Here is a 27,493-nt window from a genome sequence, read left to right as displayed (position 1 = left end):
GGGTGGAGTAAGGGGAGAGAAGGGAAGGTGGAGCACAGGGTAGGGAATAGACACAGGATAGTTTGAGTGCTGGGGAGGGACACACACTAGAAGGGGACGGGGAAGAGAAAAACAAGGCAGATGGGAAAATAGCTAGGCAGGTTTACATGGACTAAATAAGACAGAGGTAAATAACGATGTAAGCACAACCGTGGAACAACAGGGCTCATGGAAACAAAGATTCAGGCATGGTGTGACTGAGTAAAAGTGGGAAAATGATGTTAAGGTGCTTGGCTGCCTTTTGAATCTTGTTTTTTCTTGCCTACTATTGTAGAATACACACTTGAAGGGGAGAGACAGGAATAGCCAGACACATCACCAGAGAAAGCTTGTAAGCCAGTCTTCAGCCTATAACTGATTGGAATACCTAAAATGGGTCTAGAACTTGCCCAGCAAAGGAGGCTCCCTCCTTTGCATTGCACAAGAACATAGGTGGAATCCTGATCCCCATCCAGAATCTTCTGAGGTGGGACATTTCCACTTGAAAGGACAAGCAGACCTGTCTGGAGCAGCTAGAAGAACAGAAGATACTTCTTGAAAGAAAGACCAACAGCAAAGAAATCAAAAACAATAACAGCAGTCCAATTGACTACTACAAGAACAAGCAAGTTGTTCCTCAGGGAGCCATCAAGGCAAGTGGTCAGTTCCCCTCAAGGCAAACCCCCTTCCAAGACTGAAACTCAATTAGAATACACTAGCAGGCATGTGGTCCTGCTGATGACCATGTTGGTCACCGATAAGGGGAAGTGAGGGAAAAAAAGCAATGAAGTTGTGATTAAAGCCAAACCACATTTAATAGACTCCTGTTAACTTGGATTGAGACCTGTTTATCCAGCAATATTATAAGACTTGGGAACTCCTGGGCCCAGGGGCAGGGACGTGGCCTCAAAGGACTAGAATGGAGTGTGAATCATCCAGCTGATATGAAGTGAGGGGAGATGCACAAGAACACCCACACTTGCAGATAGTACCCATTTGACCTGGCATCAATGGCTGGATGATCAGAACATGACTAGAGGAAGAAAGAAGAAGAACAAAAAAAAGAAAGAAAAAAATAAAAGAAAGAGTAACCCACTACAAGTTGGTGAACTTGACCTACACTTGTGGATGCAGTATGACAAAGAGAGCCGACAAATCTCTACATTGAGGATCATTCCCATCCCCTTGGTACACAGGATTGACAGGAATGGGGAATTTAGACATTGACTACCCAAAATGGGGGGACTACAAAGGCAAGAAGTGGCTGGCTTACAAGCTTTCAATAGGAAACCTAGCTCCACAGGATACAGGGAAAGATAGAATCTCCATTGAATTGTTTCCAACCTGTGTGGATAGGGTTGATAAAAGGTGAGGGGGAAAGGACTCCTATGGTTCAATAGGGAATAATTGCTAATAAGTGAGTGTTGGAATAAGTGAGTGTTAGAAAGGTAAATGTAAATGTTTGGTAATGAAAAGAGGAGAGTGGCTGATTTTGCAGTCCAGGAGTGGAGATCCCTGGAACCATCAAGGGAGAAAAGCAAAGTGCGAGACCCTGTCTGGGGAGGCGTCGACGCTAGGGATGGAGGTAGAGACAATGACGATGACGTGGACAGAAGGAGCAGCTGGGGACTCTGGACTCAGGGAGGGAGAGGGGCTGTGTGCTGGTGGCTGGGGGGCAGGTGTGTGGGTTGTACCCTTTGGTTGGTATTAAAAATAGCTTCCAGAGTCACAACAACACACACGCCACCACAGTATGACAAACTGACAGACGAGTAGTGATCTTACTCCCTGACAAAACCCTTCAATGACTTTCTTGGAAATTCTGTATCAATGCCCTTAGTATAGCAGAAAGTCCTAAATCCTTAGCTTTCCTTTAGTGGCCTGTTACCTAGTTAGTACCTCTCCTCCCCTACACCCTGTCTCCTCCAGTTCCCAAAATGCCTGTAAAAATATTAAGCAAAAGCCATTCCTCCCACTGTCCTTTCTAGTTAACTAGGTTTGATAATTCAGTGCAATGATCACACATAGCTCAGAGACATTTATGGGGTTTAGTAGGGACGATAACAGGTTATAGGATCAGAAAATGCTTGGCCACAGTTGTTCCATTCAGCTGTTGATAAATACCCACAGGACACATCACTCCACCATAATCCTTAGCCTGAAAGCATCCAGCTCTAGCTCAGTAGGTCAGTAATCCAAGCTCCTCCAATTAAGTGCCAAGAGGCACCCTACTGTAGCACCAAACTTCCTGCTCAAGCTATGCCTGCTTCATGGGCTAGGAAACCCACTGCTCTGTTTTGTGCTCTGGTGCAGGGGTCTGCTACTGCTGCTCCTCTGCCCGCTCCTCTGGTATCACAGCTTTATATCCATGGGTTAAGAAAGTTCAATGCACAGGGATCTCAGGGTCCAAAGGATGCTTTTCCCTCTTGGCTCTCTTCTTGATGGTAGTGAAATATCCTTTCCTACTTGTGATATTCCTTCCTACTTCTGAGATGGCTCACTTTAAACCCATGTTAAACTTCCAAGTTTTCACGATTACAATGAACTCTATTAACATCCACAGCTGAATCATGTCATCCTATCAGCATCTTCTCCCACCTTATCTTACTCAGACCCATTAGAAAGAGTCATATGGTGAGAGTTACAAAGACTAAGGCTAGAAGAGACATAATAGTTCACTATGCCACACTGCCTCTGGTCATTTGCACCTGCTACTCTTGTTCCTTGGACACCATTCCTCTTTTACATCCATCTACTTACTCTCTCACTTCCTCGCCTATCCTTCATCTGGCCAGGTCCTACCTTGTATCTCAACATAAATGTGATTTTCTCAATATGATAGTCCCATACTCCATCCCAGACTAGTTTGTTGTTGGTTTTAGGTGTCGCTGAGTTGGCTCTTCCTCATAGTGACCTTATGCACAACAGAATGAAACACTGCCCAGTCCTGTGCCATCTCCACAATTGTTACGTTTGAGCCCCTTGCTGTTGCCACTGTGTACCTCCATCTCGTTGGGGGGTCGTCCTCGTTTTCTCAGATTCTTTACTTTACCAAGCACAGTGTCCTTCTCTGGGGATTGGTCCTTCCTGATAATATGTCCAAAGTATAAGAGATGAAGCTTCACCATTCTGACTTGTAAGGAGCATTCTGGCTGTACTTCTTCCAACACAGGTTTGTTTGTTCTTCTGTCAGTCTATGGTACTTTTAAGATTCATCTCCAGCACCATAATTAAAATGCATCAATTCTTCTATGGTCTTCCTTACTTATTGTCCATCTTTCACATGCTTACTAGATTAGGCCCACCCATTCATCCTTGCATTGTACATATAATTAAGAATATGATATTTTTGTTTAAAAACTATTTTCCTTATTAGAGTACTATACTTCATGAGGACAAATTATGTGTTTATTTGCTTGTTTGTTTTACCCACTGTTTCCCACCTCCTAAACGGTGCCTGTCTCATAGGAGGTGACATTTAAGGCTTTTCTTTCCCAATTGGCTACCGAACTGGACCATTCCTCTGAGAATGTTAAATCACAAATATGCTGGATTTTCTTTGGATGCAGAGTAGAGTGTGCATTTGTCTATCTCCAAAAGCATTTTCTCATAGAAGGCCATTTCTTTGCATCCTTGAGCCTTGAAGCTCCTTCTGCAATTTCTCTCCATTAATGCTTTCAGCAGAGCCATCTGGACACACATCAATCTCTCTTGTCCTCTATCTTAGGCTGAGTTCTCTAGAGAAACTAATTCAATGAAACTTACTTATGTATATATAAAGAGAAGTTTATATCAAGGAGATGGTTCACATACTCCAAAGTCTCTAGGTCAGATGAACCAAGATCAGTAGGTCAGACAGTAGGCAGGCAGGTCAAGCAGGTAAGATGGTAGACTGCTGAAAACTCCTGGGATCAGCAGGCAATAGAAGAGGTCACTGACTCAAATATAAAGAACCAGAAGTCAAAATACAAGTCAGATGCACAATCCACACCATTCATAGAGCAAGCAAGCTTTGCTCGAGTGTCCAATATCCTGGAAGCATGCCACACGCTAAAGAAACTTCCTTTCAGTTGATTGCCTGATCATAGCAGACCTCATCATAGAGCTGATTACATTATATTAGAACTCATCATGGCAGATAACTACATCTCAGCTGCCAAACCACTGAGAATCCTGGCCCGGTCAAGTTGACACAAACCTGAATTACCGCAGTCTCCATTTTCTCACCTATAATAATGGGATAATAATAGCATTTACCTCACAAGATTGTTGTGAAGGCTAAATGCTTTATGTTTATAAAGCATGTGGTTGACACACTGGAAAGGCTCACATAAATTAGCATCTCTGCACAGAATTTGAGCGATCATGGGGGGGAGACAGCATCTAACACAAAACCAAGCCAAACCTACTGCTGCTGGGGTCAATTCCAAGTCATAGCAACTTTACAGGAAAGAGTAGAACTGCCCTTCACGGTTCTGAAGGATGTAAATCCTTACAGAAGCAGACTACTACTTCTTGCTCCCATAGAGCAGATTATTGGTTCAAACCTTTTGTTTGAACCTTTTAGTTAACAGCTGAAGAGCTTGACCACTGCATATACAAAATCTGTATTGTTTAAGAGAAGCCCTTAAACACAACTTTTCCCATTTTCCTAGATCTGCCTCTGGTCTCCTTCGCTGTCTTCTTTCTCCTGCCCTGGTCCTGGGTTAACTGTAAATTCTCTCCTTCCATCTTATGCAAAAGAAAGTCTACCAATAATCAGGTGCCTGACAGAGCTCACCTTCTAGTGCTAAATACTGGTAGGGTATTTTTCCAAATAAATACAGTGTTCATTTTTAAAGGAATTTTGATACAAACCATTAGTAACACGTTCGACTTTGTTAGAATCAGGATGGATTCTCAGTGCCTGGTATAAGTCTGGTGATGCAGTGGTTAAAGGAGCTCCACTGCTAACTGACAAGTCAGCAGTTATCCACAGGAAAGAGATGTGGTAATCTGCTTTGGTAAATTCAGCCTCGGAAACCCTATGGGACTGTTCTACCTTATTCTGTACGGTTGCTGTTACTCAGAACCAATTCAGTGGCAATGAGTTTCAGTTTTTGGTAAAGTAGGTCTTATTGATTTTTTGGTTTTTGGTAAAGTAGGTCTTGCATTTGTTATTGTTGTTAGGTGTCACCAAGTCTGTTCCCACTCATAGTGACCCTATGCACAACAGAATGAAACAATGGCTGGTCTTGTGCCATCTTCACTATTGTTGTTGTTTGCGCCCATTGTTCCTACCAGTGTGCCAATCCATCTCCTCTTTTTCATCAACCCTCCTCTTTAGCAAGCATGGTATTTATTTCTATGGATTGATCCTTTCTGAAAACATGTCTGAAGTATGAGGCGAAATCTTACCATCCTGGCTTCTAAGAAGCATTGTGGATGTACTACTTCCAAGACAGATTTATTTTTACTTCTGGCAGGCTATGGTATTTTCAATATTCTTTGTCAACACCATAATTCAAATCCATCCATTCTTCTTTAGTATTTCTTATTCATTGTTCAACTGTCAAATGCATCTGAGGTGAGAAAATCCCATGGCTAGGGATCATATACTCCTTATTCCTCAAAGTGGCATCTTTGCTCTTTAACACTTTTAAGAGGTCTTCTTGCAGTAGATATGCCTAATACAATATGTTGTTTGACTTCTTGACTGCTGCTTCCATGAATATTGATTATGTTCCAAGCAAAATGAAGCCACTGACAACTTCAATCTTTTCTCCATTTATAATGATGTAATTTATTACCAGTTGTGAGGATTTTTTATTTCTTTACATTGAGTTGCAATCCATACTGAAGGCTGTGGTCTTCCCTCAAGCATTTTACAGTTTAGTGGAAGAGAACAAGAGAATAAATGCTTCCCTTAGAGAGTAGCAGATAAAATGTTATCAGATTCTTATTTATAAACAAACATCCTTACTACCCAAGAAGCCCTGCATTGTGGGAGTGTCTCTTTATTTAGAGCTTGAAGTGGAAGGAGCATCTTCCTCCTTGATTGAAAATCCACTTGGAAGAAAAAAGAATGTAAAATTGTCACAGAAAGCAATATGATTAACCTTTTGACGCCTCGAAAGCTGAACTGTGTCATCTTTTCCATTAAATTTAAGGAGACAACCTGAAAACAATGTTTCCAAAAATATTCTACATCTAAGAGTAGTGATACAGTACCCTCTGTGAGTTCTTAAGTTCAGTATCTATAGAAAGAATATTTTAAACTTTGAAAAGAAATTGAAAAATGCAAATGAGAGGGGAAGAGAAAGCCTTACTATCACTTTTTAAAAAATATACTGTCCCATTTTTGTATCTTTTTTGAATAACAAAAGCATTACAGTTGTTTTATGCATTAAAGTGTCCAACAAAAGAGGGCAAAAATGTGTGCATTTGTCTATATTTACCTCCCGATTTTGTATGTCAAACCTTGGGCTATTAATAAGGACTACATTTTCGGCAAACCAAGCAACCAGTGCTGAAAGAAAATGAAAGCTATTCAATCATTATCTGAGCTGATAATGATATCCTTTGCCTATTGCCTTCTATGATATATAAATACTGTTGCCTAGGGCAACAACGTGTCAAGAAATTTCATCCCTCAATGATATAATAAAATGTCTGTTGACAGCATTTTATTAAGAAAACTAATCTCTTCTTCCTTATAAGCATAAATTTGATTGTGTGTTTGTCTATATGTGGCTTGTTTATTTTTTATTTTTTCTCTGCCTCTTAACAATGATCTTTTTATTCTATCATTGTTGTAAATAGTTTTCTAATAATCTTGGTCCAGTTTCAATTATTAATGTGTAATATCTGTAATTGGTTTGTTTACGAGCCCTTCTCATTGTACTTTTAAAAACAACCATAAGTACAGATTCTCATTTAATAGCCTAAGTAGGACATAGGAACTAAAAACAGATATGTGCTTACTAAGCCCTTGTGTTCAGATCATGTCGCTTACTCTACCCGACTCTCTCTACATGCAGCTAAGGTAAGGATATCTTTCGATTTCAAGTACCTATCACCACTTCTACTAGTCAGTGGTAGAAAATATCCATATTGCAGGAATAACGGAAGCTAAATAAAACTGACACTACCTTTAGTGAAGTTGTCAGTAGCAGCCACCTAAAAAGGAACACTGATTATCACAAGCTAGAGCGAGAGGTTTTGATTCCGCGGTGGATTCTTTCATTCCTGCAGCCACCCAGTGACCCATCTCATAAGTCTCTCACTACTGCTCATCTTTTCAGAATATAAAATAGATGGCATACTCCTCCAATTCCTTTATTCTTACAGCGTACTATGCTGAAAGATATTATTTACAAAATCATTTGGATTTCTTCTGCTTAGAATTTGGAGGCAGCAGGGTTTGTTTAAAAAAGAAATGGGAGCTATAGCTTCAGTGTTCCATCCCATTCATTGGTCAAAATTTCTCTGCATCTCTTTTTCCTCTCTTCCAAAATGAAGAGGTAGAATTCTATGCAGTTCTGGTACTACAATGTCTATGGCCTTATTATGGAAAAATGTGCAACAGAACTTCACTACCTCACAATACATAAATGCAAATTGACCATCATACTAGGCTTTGGGACAGTGAGGATACCACTTACATAAGCTTTTTTATTTGAAGAATACCAAGAGCAAAGACGATTGTATGTAATTCTACTACTTTAAAAATTATATATGAAAATTAAAGTCTCTTTTATAACCAGGGCTTCAAATCAGTACCAGGCAGGTTAGTCACAGTCAACACAGTGAAGTTAGAACAGACCTGAATTTGTCAAATGCGGTCTTACCAAAACTATAACTGAAATGGGAAAAATTGAATCAAAGCCCTGAAATGAGAGATTAAGAGAGGCATAGTAAACCCTTTCAGTTGCCTGATATGGGAGAAAGGATTATTGTCAGGATTGTAGTAGCACCATCTACTACTATCTTTGAGTAGGGCACTATTGTTTTTAACTCTTCCAGTTAAGAGATTCGGTTGCTTTGTGACACACACACTGCCCTTGTTTTCTAAGAGAGAGATTAAGTTTCTAACAGGGCACCAGGCCATGATTTTTCCTATTTTGGTTATCATTCCAGTATCCACATTTTACAAAGTTAGGTTCATTCTGGTTTCACTTTGTCAACCATGACTGAACCAGAAAGAACCGGTTTGAAGTCTTGCTTATCACCTTTCTAGTCTCATTGTGTTAATAACTTTGTATAGTCTCCTCTAGTCCATTCTGATAACTATTTTATTAACAATAGAATTGATAAGGGCTGCTCCGAGAATATATCTTAGATTTGTGTTGTACACACCTATATAATTATATGTGGCAACTTGAGGGTTGGTTACATCTCCGAAATGGTTTGAAGAGTCAAGTAACTCCACTTTGAAGCTACCTTTCTTTAAAACATTTTAAAAGTACAAACACAATGAACCATACTGTTACAACAGCTTAGTACTTTGTTTGTTAATGTGCTCAATACTTAGTTTGGTAAATAGCAGGGATTGTTGTTGATGTTGTTAAGTGTGTTGAATCAATTCTGACTCATCACTACCCTGAATAAGGTTTCTGAGTCTTTTAAATCTTTGCGGGCCTCATTTTTTTACCACAGAGTAGCTGGTGGGCTCGAACCACTAACCTTGTGCTTTGTAGTCCAGTGCTTTTCATATGGAGCCACTGCAGGGATTGTTGTTAAGTGCCATTGAGTCAGTTCTGACCCATAGTGACCCTGTATAATGCTGGGGTCCCGTATAGGGTTTCCAAGGAGTGGCTAGTGAGCTTGAACTGCCAACCTTGTGGTTCAAATCAACTTTACAGTCCAATGCATTAATCCACAGCACCACACCAGAACTCCACTGAAGGGATTTGTTGTTGTTGTTAAGTGTCGTCGAGTCGATTCCAACCAAAGGGATAGGAGAAGAGAAAAGACTGTGAGGCTATACCTTGAGGCTCTTGTTGGATGAAAGGAACGTCTCTGAGGAAGGTCTGTATCTGAGAAATGCGTAAGATGCTTTTAAAAAGCCATTTTCATTAAACATTACTCATTGCATATTCTGACCAAGAATCGTTTAGCAAGGCCAAGTGTACATTGAAATATGGTTAGTTTGTTTTCGCACATAGTACATTGCATTTTATGGGCAGCCCTGAATTCTACCTTCCTGGTTAGTCAGAGGATATATATCTCCCAACAGGAAAGAGTCATTAAATGAGGAAGACGTATCAATTGTGCTTCAGCAACCCCATTATGAAAATTGCCAGTTTAAATGTGAACCTTGGGGATTAGTGAGCAAGCAATTTACCATAACCTGTACTACCTAGGGAAAAAAATGTCTCTATTAATACATTTAGTTAACCTGATATTTCTCACCTTAGGGACTACAGTGATCTAAAAAAAATTTTCTCACGTTTTAATGGGGTGAGAAAACTCATTGATCCAATTTCTGGAAGTCCCTTGCCCTTTCCCCATTCTGTTCTTTATTCATGATGTAGCTTCTACCCCAGTTACTGTTATACACTCGAAAATCTTTTGTCCTCCTGGCCAAGTCTAACTTCTGTGAAGAATTCCAACTTCACCATTACCTCTACTACTGGTCAAAATTAATAGTACTTTCTTTTTTACTTTCTGAACCTAACTGTTGACAAATCACTCTCCTCCACAAGAAAGACTTTTTCAGGGTGGAGACAATCTCCAAATTATCTTTGCATTTTCTTTATCCAACTTAAACACAGAGCCCGGCAGATGGAGAGTCTAGAAATGTTTGTGAAGTTAAAGTAAACATAAGGAATATGGAAACCTAGAGGAAGAAAGTTTGTACACAGACAACCTCCACCAGCTAATTGTTCCTTTCCTAATCTTAGGTTCAGTTGACCTTGATCCATCCATGATGCTGGACACTGGAGAGATCAATGATACAGGATCTGATTATGAAGATCAGGTAATTAAAACCTAAAAATGCATCTCTATGTAAGTTTTTCATTCAAACCTTCATAAATGTTTTATAAAAATTAAAATTATAATCTTTAGTTTATGAAGTATTTACAGATAACTAATTGATGCCTTTGAGTTATGGTGTTGGAGGAGAATATTGAAAGTGCCATGGGCTGCCAAAAGAACCAATAGATCTGTGTTGGAAGAAGTGCAGCCAGAGTGCTCCTTAGAGGCCAAGATGGACAAACTTCGTCTCTCATACTTTGGACATACTATCAGGAGAGAGCAGTCGCTGGAGAAGGATATCATGTTTGGTAAGGTGGAGGGTCAGAGAAAAAGAGGAAGACCCCCAAAGAGATGGATTGGCCCAGTGGCAGCATCGATGGACTCAAACGTGGCAACAATAGTGAGGTTGTCCATAGATCGGGCAGCGTTTCATTTTGCTGTGCATAAGGTCGCTATGGGTCGATACCAACTCAATGGCACCTAACAACAACAACAACAATACATCCATGATAAATGATAGTAGCCTACAGTTTTCATTTACTAATTGTGGCTCTTTAGCACTCCCTTACCCACAATCTGAAATAACATCAATTTAGAAAGAGTTTTAAGGTTGAAAGAAACATGATAAAAATGAAATTCTGCTGTCTAAGAATTTGATTATTTCTCTGACCCTTTTTCAAATAAACCAACATCATTTACTGATCATTAGCTCTAAGTCCAGTTCTCTGTTTTTCTATTTCTGGCCTTTGAAAGGGTCTGATGACCAAGGAGAAAACATGGTCAAGAAGTTAAATATTTTTTATATTTGAAGAAATGTATCTGGGTCATTTTCCTTTCAACAGAAGAGCTCTTCCTATTGCTATATTTTAATGATCAAAAATAATTGGCAAATGATCCTGCTCTCTAATTAGGCTTTACTTTTTTAAAAGGATGATTTTTTAACGTTCTTTTAGCTCTCATCAGTGCTCCTCAGCAAAGACTAAAAGCCAAGTAAACGTGTTCTTGAGAGTTTTTTTTTCTGTCTGTAATGAATATATGTTGCAAATAAAACAGGTGTGAACAGTGTCCAAATGCAATGGCTGCCTATTCAGAAGTTAGTTTCATAAACATGAAGCTGTTTCCTTTATATCACAATACAAGGAGAATACATAATATGGGGGTACAACAGCTGTCACATATTTATAACAATTTATGTCATTTATTAAACACTTAATACATGTTAAACGTTGGACTAATTTCCTTATGTTCATTATCTCACTAATTCTTCACATCTCTCTATATAAAGTAGGAATTCGTGTCTCCATATTGTTGTTTTTATTGTTGTTTGCTGTCTAGTTTGTTTTGACTCATAGAGACCCATGTGACAGAGTAGAAATGGCCCAAAGAGCTTTCTTGGCTAGAATCTTTAATAGCAACAGGTTTCCTGGGCTTTCTCTGCAGAGCTACTGGGTGGGTTTGAATTGTCACCTTTGAGTTAGTAGCTGAGTGCTTAACTGTTGGCATCACTAGGACTCCTATCTCTAGTTTACATATAAGGAAATTAAGACTTAAATTGTTACTTGCCCAAGATTACACAAGTAATGTCAGTATGAGAATGTGAATTGGCAGTCCATTCCCTAACACCCACTTTATGCTCACCTCTCATCCTAGTCTCCAGAGTGATATATTTTTGGTGCCTTTTTAGTTGCTAATGCTGAAGTCCGTGACAGAAGCACATGGTAAACAACCATTATCAAAGGTGAGCTCACAATCCAAAATTACAAACTGCACAAAGAAATTAACTAGAATATAAAGTAGGCTGATTAAACAAATGGAAGAATTAGCATCCCAAGAGTTAAAGATAACAAAAGAATCTGAAAATGGTAGTATTTAAAATACTCAAAGTGATAAAGATAAGATTAGAGACCATGAAACAAGTTCAGGGAAAGATAGGAAATTTAAAAAGCAGGAAGGAAAAGGGAAGAAATAGAAATTCTAGCTGCCAAAAAATATCATTGTTGAAATAAAGATTCAACAGGTTGACTAGTAGAGTAAACACAATTTACAAGAGACTTACTAATAAAGTAGAGAAAACTGCCCTAGAATAAAACAGTGAACTGAGTAAATAGCAAATATGAGAGAGAATTTAGGCAATGTTGAGTATAGAGTGTTTGAACTGATATATAGTAAAAGGAGTTCCAAAAATAGAAAGTGGAGGAGGTGAAGCAGAGGTTGTATTCAAACAGATAATGGTTGAGAATTGTACAGAGATGGTAAATTATGGGTCCCCAGATTAAGGGAGTACACCCTGCATTGAACAGAATAAAATAAAACCCTCACCAATTCGTTTCTCATCTAGTCATTCAACAGATATTAACTGAGCACCTACCATGTTCCAGTAACTGTTCAGACACTTGAAATATATAGTATGTGTAAAATCAATCAAGATTTTAGTCCTCGGGAGTTTGCATTTTAGTGATAGACTAATAGCAAACAATAAACACAGTCAGTATGTTTTCTGGAATGTCAGAGGTGAAAAGTTCTATTAGAAAAAGAATAGGATGAAAGGGTTAGAGATGTTAAAGTGGTAGACAGGTTACAATATAAATAGAGTGGTCAGCACAGGTCTCATTAAAGAGGTGAGATATGGGAACCCTAACAGGGTCGCTGTGAGTTGGAACCAACATGATGACTTAAATTTAACAACAGATTAAATAAAGCAACAGCTTCCATTTATTAAATATTAGAAGCCAGACTATAAGGAGCCTTTCCTAGTGGTGCTGTAGGATGAGCACTGGATTGCTAACCACAAGGTCGGTGGTTCAAACCCACCAGTGATTCTGTAGAAGAAAGATTTACAGTCTCGGAAACCCAATCAATATAGGGTTACTATGAGTAGGAATCCAGTCCTTGGCAGTAGGTTTGATTTTGATTTATAAGCCAGACACCATGTTGTGGTTTACATGAACTAACACTAATCCTTACAATAAATCAAGAAAGTAGCTCTGATTACCTCCAATATATAGCTGAAAAAAATGAGACTCATAGAAATTAAGTGACTACTCAAAGTCCAGTTTCTACTTTTATCACTACAATAAAATCATTACCAAAGTCATTACTAATCTATAGCCAATTCTAATTAACGTTGTTTAGTTCTTACTTTATTTAGTTCATATTTTTATTGACCTTTTGCTATGGTTAACACTGTAAATCAGGGATCAGCAAACTTGTTCTGTAAAAGGCCAGGTAGTAAATATATTAGACTTTGCAGATTGTGTGTCTCTTCTGCCCCTAGTCAATTCTGTCATTGCAGAACAAAAGTAGCCATAAGCAACATATGAGCTGCCTGGTGAGCTCTGATTATTTATGTCTGCCTACTAGATAGCATTAGTTACGTTTCTCGTGTGCATCTCAAACTCAACACATCCAGAACTGAGCTCACCATCTTCCCCCACAAAATCTGTTCCGCCTTCTGTTTCCCCTATTTCTGTGAATGATGCCACCATATACCCAGCTGCCCAAGTCAGAAACAAGGGTGTCTTTCTAACCCCCTTCCTTTCTTTCTCTCTTTCCATCAGTCTGGTAAAGATACTGGTCAGTCTGGTATACAGGCATCCGTCCTTTCCGCTCCAGCTCCACTGTCACTGCCTTGGTTTACACCCTCAGCCTTTCTCCCTGGAAACACAGAGACAGCCTTCTTATTAGTCTTCCTACCCCTCACTTCTTATCCATCAAAAGGATCTTTCTGAAATGCAAGTACAGTCATGACTTAAACCTCTCCAGAGGCTCCACACTGATTTCTGAATTAAATCAGAACCTCTTAGCATAATATACATATTGTTGTTGTTAAGTGCCGTTGAGTCAGTTCCGACTCATAGCGACCCTGTATAAAGTTTCCGAGGAGCAGTTGGTGAGTTTGAACCGCCGAACTTGCGGTTCAACTGAACTTTCGGTCTAGTACTTGTCTTACAGCACCACATCAAGACTCCAATAATATACATACTAGAACCTCGTAATCAGAATCTGATTATTAATTCTTAATTCTGACACCAAAACCCTGTAGGTCTACCTGCTCTTAAGGGTTTCCGAGACTGTAAATCTTTAAAAGAGCAGACAACTTCATCTTGTTTCCTTGGAGTGGCTGGTGAGTTTGAACTGCTGACCTTGAGGTTAGCAACCCAACACTTAACCCACTGTGCCAGTAGGACCGCTTCTGAAGTCTTACATCCCTCTCCAACCTCACCCAAAACACTGTATACTTCATCCACACTGAGTCATTTGCACTCCCCTAAAAGGAGCTCTGGTAGCGTAGTGGTTACGAATAGGGCTGTGAACCTTAAGGTCAGCGGTTCGAAACTACCAGCTGCTCCGCGGGAGAAAGATGAAGCTTTCTACTCCCGTAAAGATTTATAACCTCGGAAACCCTGTATAGGGTTTCTACGGGTCGGAACCGACTCGATGGCACTTGACAACAACAACAAAGTGGTTGTGCACAGTTCCTTTCCTCTGACTGAATGCTTTCCCCATCCCCACATGACCACTACTCATACTCCATCAGGACCAGACATCTTCTTGAGGAAGTCTTAACTCTGCATGTTATTTCACCTCCTAGACAGGCCCGTCAGACCGTATTGGAATGTTCTTTTGCATTGCAAGGCCGTGTCCTACTATGTGTCTTCAATGCCTGCTACACAACATGTGCTCAATAAATATTTCTTTTAAAAGCCAATGAACTCTTGTTCTCCTAGTTACTGTGTGATATTTTTGTAAATTGCTTAACGTCAGTGAGTCTGTTTCCTCTTCCAGAAAATGATGATGACAAACCCACTTAGAAGTATTGTTGCAATAACAAGAGAGGTAGGGAAATGTAAGATACTGTGTACAGAAGAAATGTTCCATAAATGTGAGTCCCCTTCCTCCTCTCTCAAACCTTACGCAGACTGAACTTTTCAGGATTTACTGCCCTTCTGCAACTGACAGAGGCTACCACTTTTTCCCTTCAGTGAATGTTAATCATCTGAGCAGCGTGTTAAGAGTTGCTGAGCCCAGACACTGAATCCAAAAATGGCACTGGGTTGACAGAGGTCACACTAAGGGAAATGCCTGCTTTTTCTCTTCTCTGTGCACTTTCTGGTTCACCATAAACACCTCTCAACACAGAAAAACTACAATTCAGGTTCTCTGCAGCTAAAACTAATCCAGGAGAATAATCAGTTGTTCCATGGATACCGTAAGTGACTTTCCCCCATAAGGCTAAATAGAACACTGATGAAAGGTACAGGCAAACTAGCAGTGCTGTCAACTCAGAAGCTCAGAGGCAGTCATTCATTCTGCAGGTGTTCTTTGGCACTTACTGTGTACCAGGCTGTGCACTGGGTTGTTGTTATTAAGTATCATGGAGTCAATTCCAGCTCACAGCGACCCTACGTAGGGTTTCCGAGGCTGCACATCTTTACAGGAGCAGAATGCCTCTTATTTCTCCCATGGAGCAGCTGGTAATTTTGAACTGCAGACCTTGAGGTTAGCAGCCCGATTTGTAACCACTATGCTACCAGTGCACTGGATGCTGGGTTAAAAGTAATGGTGAGTGCAGAGGCCATCTATCTCACCTTGATGGAGTTCATACTCAAGTATTCATCCAATGTAGACTGAGCACCTGCTGGGGATAATACTGGAAAACAGGAGCAGATAACATCTGTTCTCCAATGGGCTAATTCTTTAATCAAATAAAAAGGAGGACTCTGTACTTCCTGGATAATGTACATCTGCTGTGTGGAAATACTTGTTTACAGTGTCCATATAGAAAGTGTTGTTGTTTTGTTGTTAAGTGTCGTTAAGCAGCTGGTGAGCTTGAACCACAGACCTTACAGTTCAAACTGACTTTGCAGTCCAGTGCATTAACCCACAGCACCACACCAGGACTCCATAGAAAAAGTAGGGTGCTCAATTTACATGTTATCTGGAATCATTTCCTACTTCTGTAACCCAATTGTTGACAATGAAATAACACTTAATAACATTTTGTTGGTTGTTCTTTTAAATATACACTTAAATTACTATCACTAAGTTCTAGTAAGGTCTCTCTCTAGCAATGAAGCAGTTTCCTGGCATAGACCAAGTTCACATGACTTCCCACCACTCAGCCCCTGAGCTTGTCTGCACCTGCATCCATTCAGCTAGTTCCAGAGGAGGAGATGTACATCCTGTCTTCAGGTTCGCCCAGTCCCACCCCTCCCTTCTACATTAGTGGACCTTACTCCATCAATTGGCCATGCTTTCTTTCTCAAGGCTTCTCATCCTTGGAGTGTCTATACCACCACCACCCCCACTTTGAAGAAAGAAGAGGCAGTGGAATACTATTTTTTTCTCTCCTATTTCCTTTAACATCAAACTTGGTAAAAGAGATGTGAATGCCTGTACTTCTGCATTCTTACCTCCCACTCTTCCCTGTAAACGGATTCCTTCTTGCCCCGCCCCTATAAAAGACCTTAAAGAGTGATCTCATTATTGCCAAATAATGGGGAATGTTGCCCTTTGCCTGGGCCTAAGATGCTGATGACCATTCATTTCTGCCTTCTCAAATCTCTTAGCTTTCTTGACTTATGCTACATCTATAGCGATTCATTCTTTGTCTCCTCTCCCCTACATGACTTTCCTTAAAAATTGTGTTCCCCAAGTTCCATCTTAGAACCTTTTCTCTCACTCCATAATGGCTTCATCCATGCTCTACTTTATTAATTTATTTATTCATTTTTGAATATTTAGAACATTCTTTGTGCCAGACTTTATATGAGGTGCTGGGTATAAAATGATAAGCAAAAGAAGACCTTTTACCACCATCATGGAGCTTACTATATGTAATAAAATAATCACACAGAGAGATCTAAAGTCAAAACTATGTCAAGTGCTAGGAAGAACAGTTCTACCATGCTAAGTGTCAGTGTGGTCAGGGATGTGGGGAGAAATTTTCCTAAACGAGGGATGGTTGATTGCAGTCTGAAAGATGAATTAGGGGTAACCAGGTGTATATGAGGAGGTGAGAGAATAGTGAAAGGTTGGGGATTGTGGGTGTTCAGAAAGCAGAAATAGCATGGCTAAGTAGGAAGAACCATGTCATTTGAAAGGAGGCCAGGATAGTCAGATTGTCAAGTAATGGGGAAGGTGGTGTGAGAAGAAATTGGAGAGTAGGCCTTTGTATATGAGTTTAGGTGTTTTGACTTCACCCTAAGAGCAAAGAATTTTTGTTGAAGGGGAAGAAGGTGTTGATATAACTATATTTGTGTTTTTAAAAAGATCATTCTGTCTGCATTGTGGAGAACATACTGGAGGAAGGCTAGAATGGGTCTAGAAAGACCAGTTGGGTGGATTCAATGGGCAAACAAGAGATGATGGTACCTTGCACTGAAGTGGTGCAGGTGATGGGGAGAAAAGAGTGTGTACGACAGATATTTGTAAAGTAACACAAGCGGTAATTCATGTTGGAATGGTATACAAGGAAGCTTCAAAAAAATCCTAGGAAAATTCCATTCTCTTTTAATTCCATTTTCAATGAACTTTTTGAAGCCCTCTCCTAATAATCAAGGGAGAGTGAGGTGCTAAAGGTAACAACTGGGGTTTTTAACTTGTACAGTTGGTAGACGGTGGTAGCATGGAAAACTGAGAAAGAACACCGAGGAAAGACTGGTTCTGTAAAGAAAGGGCAGAGTGTAATTTTAGACATGCTGAGTTCAAAGCGACTTTACACACCCAAGTAGAAAACTTAAGCAAGCAATTAAATATGCAGGTCTGGTGCTCAGAGGAAAGATCTGGGCTGGAGATAAAAATTTATGAGCCTTCTGAATGCAGGTAGGATTTGAAGCTGTGAATGTTGATGAGATACTTAGAAAAGGAGACCAGAATTGAGAAAAAAAGAGAATCTAGGGCTGAAAATTAAAGCAAGGTAAAGGAAGACAAAGCTGAAAAAAATTAAAAGAATTTATTAGACAGATAAGATGAAAATCAGTAGACTATGATTTTCCTACTGCCCCTGCAAAAGTTAAAAATTTAAAAAAATCCCACTGCCATCAAGTAAATTCTGACTTATAGCAAACCCTGTCTAGGGTTTCTGAGACTGTAAATCTTTACAGGAGCAGAGAGCTGCATCTTTCTCCCAAAGAGTAGTTGATAGGTTTGAACCACGATGCAGTTCGCAGCCCAGTACCTAACCCACAGCACCATCAGCTCCTTTCCCAAAAGCTAAAGAAGGCAGTATTTCAAGAAGGAGCGAATGTGAAATACTGCTGAGAGGATGAAGAGGGGGCTGGAAAATGACCACTGTTGGCTATGATCTTTGAAGCCATTGGTGTTTCAAATACCAACAGTGCTTCCCATGGTAAAGAGGTTTCAACAGAGGTCTCAGACTCACAAATTACCAAGAACGGCTTGGCAATCTACTTTCCAAAATTAGCCAATGAACACGCTATGGATCGACTTTAAGTAATACTGATGTATCCGTATTGGTTCATCACTTATAACAAAAAATAAACACAGGAATGCAAGATGTTAGTGAGAGAAATGATGTGCAGGAAGGAAGGAATACATGAAAACCACTTTTGCACAAGTTTTATGTAAATCTAAAATTGCTGTAAAAATAAAGTCTTTTATATATATATACCCATCAATCATCATAGACTTTTGTTGGATATAGTGCTGGAAAATGAGTCCTCTGTGTTGGAAGGCACTGCACTATGGCTGCTGCAGCCAAGGACTCAAACATGCCATCAATCATGAAGATAATGTGAGCAACAGGTTGTTTTGTAACAACTCAACAGCAACTAACAACAACAGTATAGAAACAGGGAGGAAATTGGAAACCTTACCAAGAGCTATTGGCAGTGTTTGTTAAAGAGCCCTAGTGGCATTGTGGATTAAGTGTTGGACTACTAACCACCAGGTTAACAGTTCAAACCCAGCAGCTGCTCTGTGGGAGATAGGGAGAGTAGCAGTTCTACTCTGCCCTACTAAGGTCTCTATGAGTCAGAATCAATTCAATAACAGTGGCTTGTTTGCTTGGTCTTGTTTGTTTTTTTAGTGGAAAATACGTGAGTATATTTCAAACATATAGGAAAGATCCATATGTTAGGGAAAGGGAGAGTGGATATTTAAGGAAGAGGAAGGCTTCTCTGAAGAAGTGGGCTGGGTTCTAAAGCACAAGTAGAGAGACTCCCTTAAAACTAAAGAGGGACCATACGTAGGTTATAACAGAAGAAACAAGGCAAGGACAGAGTGTGGGTTTGTATGTTATAATGGTGGGAAGTTGATGAGTTCCTGTCAGATGTCTTCCAGAGGCAAAGCCATCTGTCAAGAGTCTGAGGTTTGAAGAGAGTTGAGGATTGAATTGTAGAATCCAAGAGAGAGTGAGCTAAGGAAATACAGTACTATTTTCAAGCAGTATGAGAACCCTTTTGAGGTTAATGACTGGAATTTTTACTTTAGTAAAAATTTGATAAAATGTGTTATTGTTCATTTAGAAAATTGGGGGGCGGGGACATCTCACCTAGGTGCCACACATTATTTGAGACCCTAAATATAGAATGTAGTGGAACTTCAAATGGGGCCAGTGATGGAGTTTTACCAAACATGTGCTACAAAAAGAGAACTGAGTATCAGTGATAGCCCCCGGATGATATATGGAGACCCTAGGTTCTGTAAACACGTTCAGCTACTGATGACAAGTAGTTTGATTCCACAAGCAGACACCTTAGAAGTAAAGTTTGGCAATTTATTTCTGAAAAGAAAAAAAAAACAACCATTGAAAACCCTGTGGAGCACAGTTCTGTTCTAACACACATGGGGTTGCCATGAGTTAATTTTGACTCAGTGGCAACTAGACTGGATCAGTGGTGGTGGACCAAGGATTCTAAGCAGGCTAGGGAGGGAAGTGGAGAGAGGGGGTGAGTGCTCAGAAGAACTAGAGCACAACTCTTTAAGAATATAACTATACCACAGCTAGCTCTTTATTAAAAATACCACTGGTACCAATAATCCTGCAAGGATCATTTAAAATCTGTTTCTTCTTCCTTAAAAACTTCTTTAAGAATAATTAAAGTAAACATTCATTTCTTGCTTGCCCCGCTGAATGCTTAAAGCACTTGAGGTTAATACTGTAAGTCTTGTTGTTAAGTGCCATGAAGTCAGTTTCCACTCATAGTGACCCTGTATAGGGTTTCTGAGGAGCAGCTGGTGAGTTTCAATCACTGACTTTGTGTTCAAAACTACCTTGCAGCTCAGTGTATTAGCCCACAGAGCTACCCTAGGACTCCTAGTACTATTAAGTCTTAGTACTTGATTATATTTAAATTTGTACTTCACTATATACTAAATAATATTACTCTGTCTCCTGCCCATATCCATTATGAGATCTAGCATGGAGTTTGGAGCCAGATAGGTCAGATTCAAATTCAGTGCCATATTTACAAGATGCAAGTTACTTAACCTCTTCAAGCCTGAGCTTTTCCATCTGTAAAAACAGACATCATAATTTGTAAGCCAGCTGGGTTAAAAAGGATCATTTGTGTGAAAGCACCTAACACAGTAGACCCCAATAAATGTTCCCTCTCCTTTCTGTCCTCAGGGGGAGGGCCCTACGATGGACCTCTTTTGTGACGGAGATACTATTGGGGTCAAAGTAGACTTACAAAATAAAAACACCACATTCACAGGGCAGCACAAAATAAGGAAGTTAATTGTGCTATGTTTGCTTGTCTTAACTGAATTTCTATTGAGGTGTTCAGCTTCTGTATCAAAAAATAGTATGTTTAGGCAAAACACATGTTGTTGTTGTTGTTTTGTGCTATGGAGTCGGTTCCGACTCATAGCGACCCTGTATAGGGTTTCTGAGGCTATAAATCTTTATGGGAGCAGAAAACCTCATCTTTCTCCCACAGAACAGCTGGTAGTTTCAAACTGCTGATGGTGAGATTAGCAGCCCGATTCGAAGGCTGTATTTATAAAACTGATTTAAAATGGAACCATTACAAAGAAGTATATTTTAGTAACATTGCACTTACCGTAATGTGGGGACTTAGTGAGTTGCAGCTTACACATGGACTTCTGTTATAATGGATAAGTCAGATTTTTTTAGCAAGTCTTTTGGGAACTGCTGAAATTAGACAGCTGGATTGGTTAGATTTTCCTCGCAGCTCTGCGAAGAAGCACTTGTGTTTGGTAGCGAAAGCCATTGGTGGCCTTTTGGAAGGATAAGGGCAGGGACATTAGAGTAGGACAGACGTCTGAAGGGCACTAAAAGTCTGACCTTCCCAAACACTAAAATAAACATGCCTGCTGCAGGTTCAAGTAGCCAACTTTTCCTGGCTGTCTCCATTGGCCACGGGGAGTTGGGCTGATTGAATCTGTAAGAAGAAAAACAAGTACTGGTTTTCAGTTAATAAGGATATATTTCTGCCATTCTTGCCAAGGATGTCCTTCATGTTCTCAGTGTACATATTAAATATTAAACAATGACATTACTTTACTTAGGTTGCCAATTTTCAGCTAGGAGTTCAATATCCGTTTTCCACTCTGAAGACATAAAAGTAAATGCTTCATCACTATGCATGACTGCCATGCCCCAGCAAAGGACTACAGGAGAAATCTTTGCAGGAGGAAATGAAAGCTGATAGAATTCTTTATTTCAAGGCAATAGGATATACTCCAGGGGTGAGAACATATGAAGATCAGTAGAAACTGTTTGCTTTTCTCTTTTCAAAAATGCTATTATTCTTATCAGACAGGTTTTATAATTAATTTCAGGGGCTCCTGTGACATCTTATTAACCTAAATAACCTTGAATACCATGTCATTTTGAAGGCAAAATGAAAATATTTGTGATAACACAATAGTTTTGCTGCCTAGCAAAGAAGAAGAAATAGAACTCATAAGTGACCCATCATCCAATGTGTCTTGGAGATTTAAAAACACAAAACCGGGGTTAATGGGAAACCAGGGAACCACTGGGATCATTGTATATTTACAGAAGTAGAGGTGGGAGGTGCAAAAACCTGAAAACTCAGTCTGAAACCAAACACATACCTAAATGTGAGAGGTAGGAAAGGGATGTAATGAGGTTGCCCTTTGCCCCTTGGAGTTGGTTGCCATGAAGTGGAGTTCCCATTGTCCATCTACGGATTAAATTATTTCTCTGTTTGTGGCATTTCCCATCACATGTATATCCTTATTAGAATTATCCTATTGGATCCATGTTTCTATTTGTGTTTTTATCAGTGATGATAGTGCTAAAGCAATTCAAGACTCCCAGGCTTAGAGTTCTGGATAGGTTTAAGTCTGGTTTTGCCACTTAGAGGCTTTGTGCAGATGGTACAGCCACTTCTCTTGAGCCTCAGTTTGCAAACCCATAAAATGAAGGGAATGATGTGAGCATTAATGAGCTGGTTTCTATCAAGGCACTATACACATAATCACACAAATATCATGATGATTATTTACTATAAGTTTCCCACATTCTCTTCAATAGATAAGAAAATATACATTATACAAGCGACAGCTTTACCACTTAGCTTTTTGAAGGGACCCCTTAAAATACATTAAACAATAATACAGAGAGAGACCAAATAATAAAATACTGAAAAGAAAGAATTTTATTTGGAAGCCCAATTCCCACATGAAAGCTTTCAGCAAAGTGATCTCACTTTTACTAGCATTTGTTCCTATTTCTATTGTAGCATTTTTTACATAGGGTAAGGCTATTTGTGTACTTGTCTTTTGACCCATTAGATTGCACTTAGGTCCAGGGACAATGAATGTTTCACCATAATTTCTCAACTCTTTGCATGGTACCTGACAAATTGTAACAGTCTGATATTCTTTAAATTATCAACAGAGAAAAATGAATAAAACAGATGTGTATGGCAATCAGTAGTAAGGATGTGTTTTCAAAGTAGGATAGCTAGATATGGAGGGATACAGAAACTGTATCATACAAGAAGTGGCTGAAGGATCTAGAAATGTCTGATGGAGAAAGAAAATGAATCAACTTCTGGCTGGTCTGCCAACTCCATGACAGAAGGGCCTACGGGTCTTACACACAGCTCTGTTTCCAGTACTTTATACAGCATCTGACTCAGAAAAAAAAAAGTGATCAATAACTAACTGTGCACTGAAGACATTTTGTATTTGTAAGCAACTATTTTATATTAGGAGAGGGAGTTAGACTTCTGTATTGCTGTAGAGAGATTTTGGGCCTATGGATGAAAATTACAGAGATGGAATTCAAATCAATGTAGAAAAGGGTTTTCTGACTAGTATTGTCTGGTTGAATATCTCATGAAGATGTTCAAACAAATCCTAGGTAACCATTTCTCAATGGAAGTTTAAAAAGAAAAAAAGTGATTTCTGGATGGGAAATTATGTCTTCCTAATATCTTTCCAAGGAGCTCTGGTAGTGTAGTGGTTACAAGTCAGGCTGCTAACCTCAGGGTCAGCAGTTCGAAACTACCAACTGTTCTGTAGGAAAAAGATGAGGCTCTCTGCTCCCGTAAAGATTTACAGCCTCGGAAACCCTGTAAAGGGTCGCTATGAGTCGGAACCGACTCCATAGCACATAACAACAATAATAATATCCTTCCAGGAATCCTGGTGTGGCTCTGTGAGCTAATGCTTTAGACTGCAAAGTCATTTGAACTGCAAGGTCTGTGGTTCAAGCTTACCAGCTGCTCCTTAGAAACCATATACAGGGTCACTGTGGATGTGAATCGACTCGACGACATTTCACAACAACAACAATATCCTTCCAAGCACTGGTGTGGCATTGTTGGATAAGCACAGGACAGCTAAACTCAATTCATATTACAGTGTTAATTGCCAACAATCATTTAATATGTTAGTGCTGGACTGCTAACCGCAAGATCCGCTGTTTAATCCCACCAGCCACCCTTGGAAGCCCTATACAGGATCACTATTAATTGGAACTGACTTGACAACACATGACAGGAAGATCCTTCCCGAAGGTGCAAAGGTTGAGTGCTCAGCTGCTAGCCAAAAGTTTGGCGAGTTGAACCCTCCAGCTGCTCCATGGGAGCAAGATTTGACTGTCTGTTTCCATAAAGATGTACAGCCTTGGAACCCCTTTGGTGCAGTTCTGCTCTGTCCTGTAGGATTTCTATGAGATGGAATTGACTCCATGGCAATGGGTTGTTTTTTAAGGTCTTTCCCATCAGAGTTGACTTGTTTAAGAAAAAGCTAGAGGTGTAAGAGATGGAGAAACATCAACTCTCAACACCACCATTGCACAAATATCTGAACATCTCCTCCAATGGCCTGCCTTAATACCTAAAACTCCATCTCTAGGGAATCTGAGAAGAGTTGATATTGTGTCAGAAGTCTGACTCCACTGCATATAACCACCACCAACCAACAGATATCCTTTAGCCAAATGTAACTACAGCTAAATAAAGTTCCCATCATCTAAACTATTATTTATTATACAGTCTTTTTCAGCTTGAAATTCAGACCATTAAAAAAAAAGAATTGTTGTTGTTGTTAAGTGCCATCAAGTCAGTTTTGACACATAGCAACCCTGAATAGGGTTTCTGAGGAGAGGCTGGTGGATTTGAACCACTCAGATCAAACCTTGCAATCCAGTGTTTAACCTATAGTGCCACACCAGGACTCTTAAAGAATTCCTAATTTTCCTCAAAAAGTCAGCTCTACTAAGACTTGTTCTTGTTGTTGTTAATTGTCATCTAGTTGGTTCCAATGTACAATGACCCAGTATGAGGTTTCTGAGGAGTAGCTGGTAGATTTGGACTTTGGACCTTAAGATTAGCAGTCTAGTGCTAGCATATTAAATGATTGTTGGCTAGTAACACTGCAATATGAATACATTCTTTATTAATCAGAAATGTACAGGGGTGCACAGTTGTGAAAAGCAGGGGAGGATTAGACTTCTTGGGTTTGAATTCTGTTTCTGCTAATCATTAGTTATGTGACCTTTAGCTTTTCCATGAAAAAAATTGTAAGGGTTGAATGAGATCTATAATACACTTTAAAAACAAAACAACTATTACCATGTTGCCAATTCTGACACACATGAGTTGTTTGTGTCAGAGTACAACTGTGCTGCATAGGTTTTCAGTGGCTGATTTTTTTGTAAATAGATTGCCAAGCCTTTCTTCCAAAGTGCCTCTGAGTAGACTCAAACCTTCAATTTTTCGTTCAGCATGAGTATGTTAACCATTTTCCTCACTCAGGGATTGTTCAATACAATTAAAATAATAATAGCTATAAGTATGTGTACTCTGAGTCAGACACAATGTTCTGCCCTATTCAATTATCAGAACAACCCTACTCCTAGCCACAAATTTCACTTGAGGCTTAAAGTTATCAGGCAGTTTACCCCAGGGCACACAAAACAGCTAAAGAATGTAAATGTAGTTGACTTTCATTGTGGTAGTGGTGGTGTGCCGTGGAGTCAGTTCCGACTCACCCTTCATAGGGTTTCCAAGGTGGGAACAGAAAGCCTTATCTTTCTCCCAAGGAATGACTGGTAGTTTCCAGCTGCTGACATTGAGGTTAGCAGCCCAACTTATAACCACTACGCTACCAGAGCCCCTCTTAGCCTCCGCATCATGTGTCCTTCTAACCTATGAAATTGCTTCCTAGCCCTACATGTCAGAACTAGAACCTGGAGTGATAGCAGAAACAATTAAAATTCTCAAGTTCTTACTATGTTCTGGGCACTATTTATACATAACTTTACATATACTTTGCATTTACTCTATATGCACTAAACCTTACCACAACATTATGAATTACTATTCTTATTTTATACATTTAGAAATGAAGCCTAGAGATATTACACAGCTACATAACTTTACATATACTTTGCATTCACTCTATATGCACTAAACCTTACCACAACATTATGAATTATTATTCTTATTTTATACGTTTAGAAATGAAGCCTAGAGATATTATGCAGCATGTTAAGGATTCAATACAAAGCAATCTGACCTCACCGAGAACCACTACACTATGGTTCCACTTCAGAATAGCCCTACCTGTGGTAAACAGGCTTGGAAAACCAGGGAAACACTTTCAGCTCAGAATCTAAAGGGAGACAGGTGAGGAGGAATCAAAGATCTTCTGAACTCTTACCTCTGATCATTTTACTAGAGTTACTCAGAGAACAGGAGTGGGAAAGGGCGTAGAGAGGAACAGATGGGAATGCCTTTTGAGGCACGACACATGGTAGCAGGTATGGGCTTTTTGTTTGCTTGTCTTGTCCTTAATTTAGAAGCTTCATGACTCATTAAGCGCACACTTGGTCCTAAATAGTAAATGCAGTAACACTCCTTTTAAAGTCAGTTTTCTGTTTAATTCATCTTGTCTGGGGAAAGCCAGCAGAAAATGCCACCTAAAACTTCAGTTCTTTACTGTATATTCATATTCCTGAAGGCAATTCAGAGTCCACAGTTTTAAGAGCCTACAGTATGCCAGGGAACATGGTGCCTCTGGACAATAAGCACTGGACTGTGAACTGCAAGGTTAGAAGTTGAAGCCCAGCAACCACTCCACATGAGAAAGATGAGGCTTTCTATTCCTGCAGAGAATCACTATGAGTCACAACAACAAATCCTGTGCTAAGAGTGCTTATGAGCTGGTTTAATCTTCAGCACTATCAGCACTACCTTGGGAGAAAAGAATCAGTATCCCCAAGTTTACAAATTAGTAGTATTTTCATCCAAGTACAACGTTTCTCAATATGTCGTGTTCCTGCTCCAGATCTTATGTTAGCCATGCCCAGCAACCTTTCCTTCCTGCTTAAAACTTGTATTTTAGCTTGTATTTTCTCCTAGTCATTGCAATCTAAAATGAGCAAGCCTTAGAAACACATGTCTAAGGTTTTAAGATTCTAAGAGGAGTCCTGGCATGGCACTGTAGGATAAAACACTGGACCACAAGGTCAGTTTGGACCACAGGATCGATGATGATTCAAACCCACCAACCACTCCTCAGAAACCCTATACTGGGTCCATATGAGTCGGAACTGACTCGATGACACTTAACAACAACAACAAAGATTGTAAGAAATGTCAAGTCTGCAATTACTTCTCTTTTGATGCATTTCAAAATATAATAATATTTTATTTATAAAGTCAAACTACCTGCTATGGAAAATTATAAAAACTATCAATAAAAGAATAAAAATTAAATATAACCCCTCCATTAAAAGATTGACTATTTAAAACTATTTCCTAGATAGATGATAGGTAGCTAGATATATATGATAGGCAAGCAGGCAGACAGATAGATCTTTAATAAATTTACCACAAAATTTTTCATTTAACAACAGAATTTTTCATTTCATTGAATTATATTTATAAACACAGTGTTAACAGCAGTATAAAATATCATTCTAAAAGTGTGTTATATTTATTTTGATCATTCCCCAATTGTTGTTGTTGTTGTTGTTGTTAGGTGCCATCGAGTCGGTACTGACCCCTAGCAACCTTATGTACAGCAGAATGAAACACTGCCC

The 27,493-nt window shown here is 39.4% G+C and overlaps 1 protein-coding gene across 1 annotated transcript in view; it reads left to right on the top strand.

Moving 5' to 3' along the window:
• The window catches only part of LOC102812179 (adenylate kinase isoenzyme 5-like), a 442,715-nt gene that overhangs the window by 252,666 nt on the left and 162,556 nt on the right, over window positions 1-27,493 (top strand). The window contains exon 8 of the mRNA XM_006831024.1: window positions 9,903-9,979. Coding sequence (XP_006831087.1) covers window positions 9,903-9,979 — 77 coding nt within the window. The remainder of the gene's footprint in view (window positions 1-9,902; window positions 9,980-27,493) is intronic.

The sequence above is a fragment of the Chrysochloris asiatica genome, unplaced genomic scaffold, assembly GCF_000296735.1.
Source record: "Chrysochloris asiatica unplaced genomic scaffold, ChrAsi1.0 scaffold00002, whole genome shotgun sequence".
Classification (NCBI taxonomy): Eukaryota; Metazoa; Chordata; class Mammalia; order Afrosoricida; family Chrysochloridae; genus Chrysochloris; species Chrysochloris asiatica.
The sequence above is the reverse complement of the archived record's forward strand: the minus strand, read 5'-3'. Positions and strand labels throughout refer to the sequence as shown.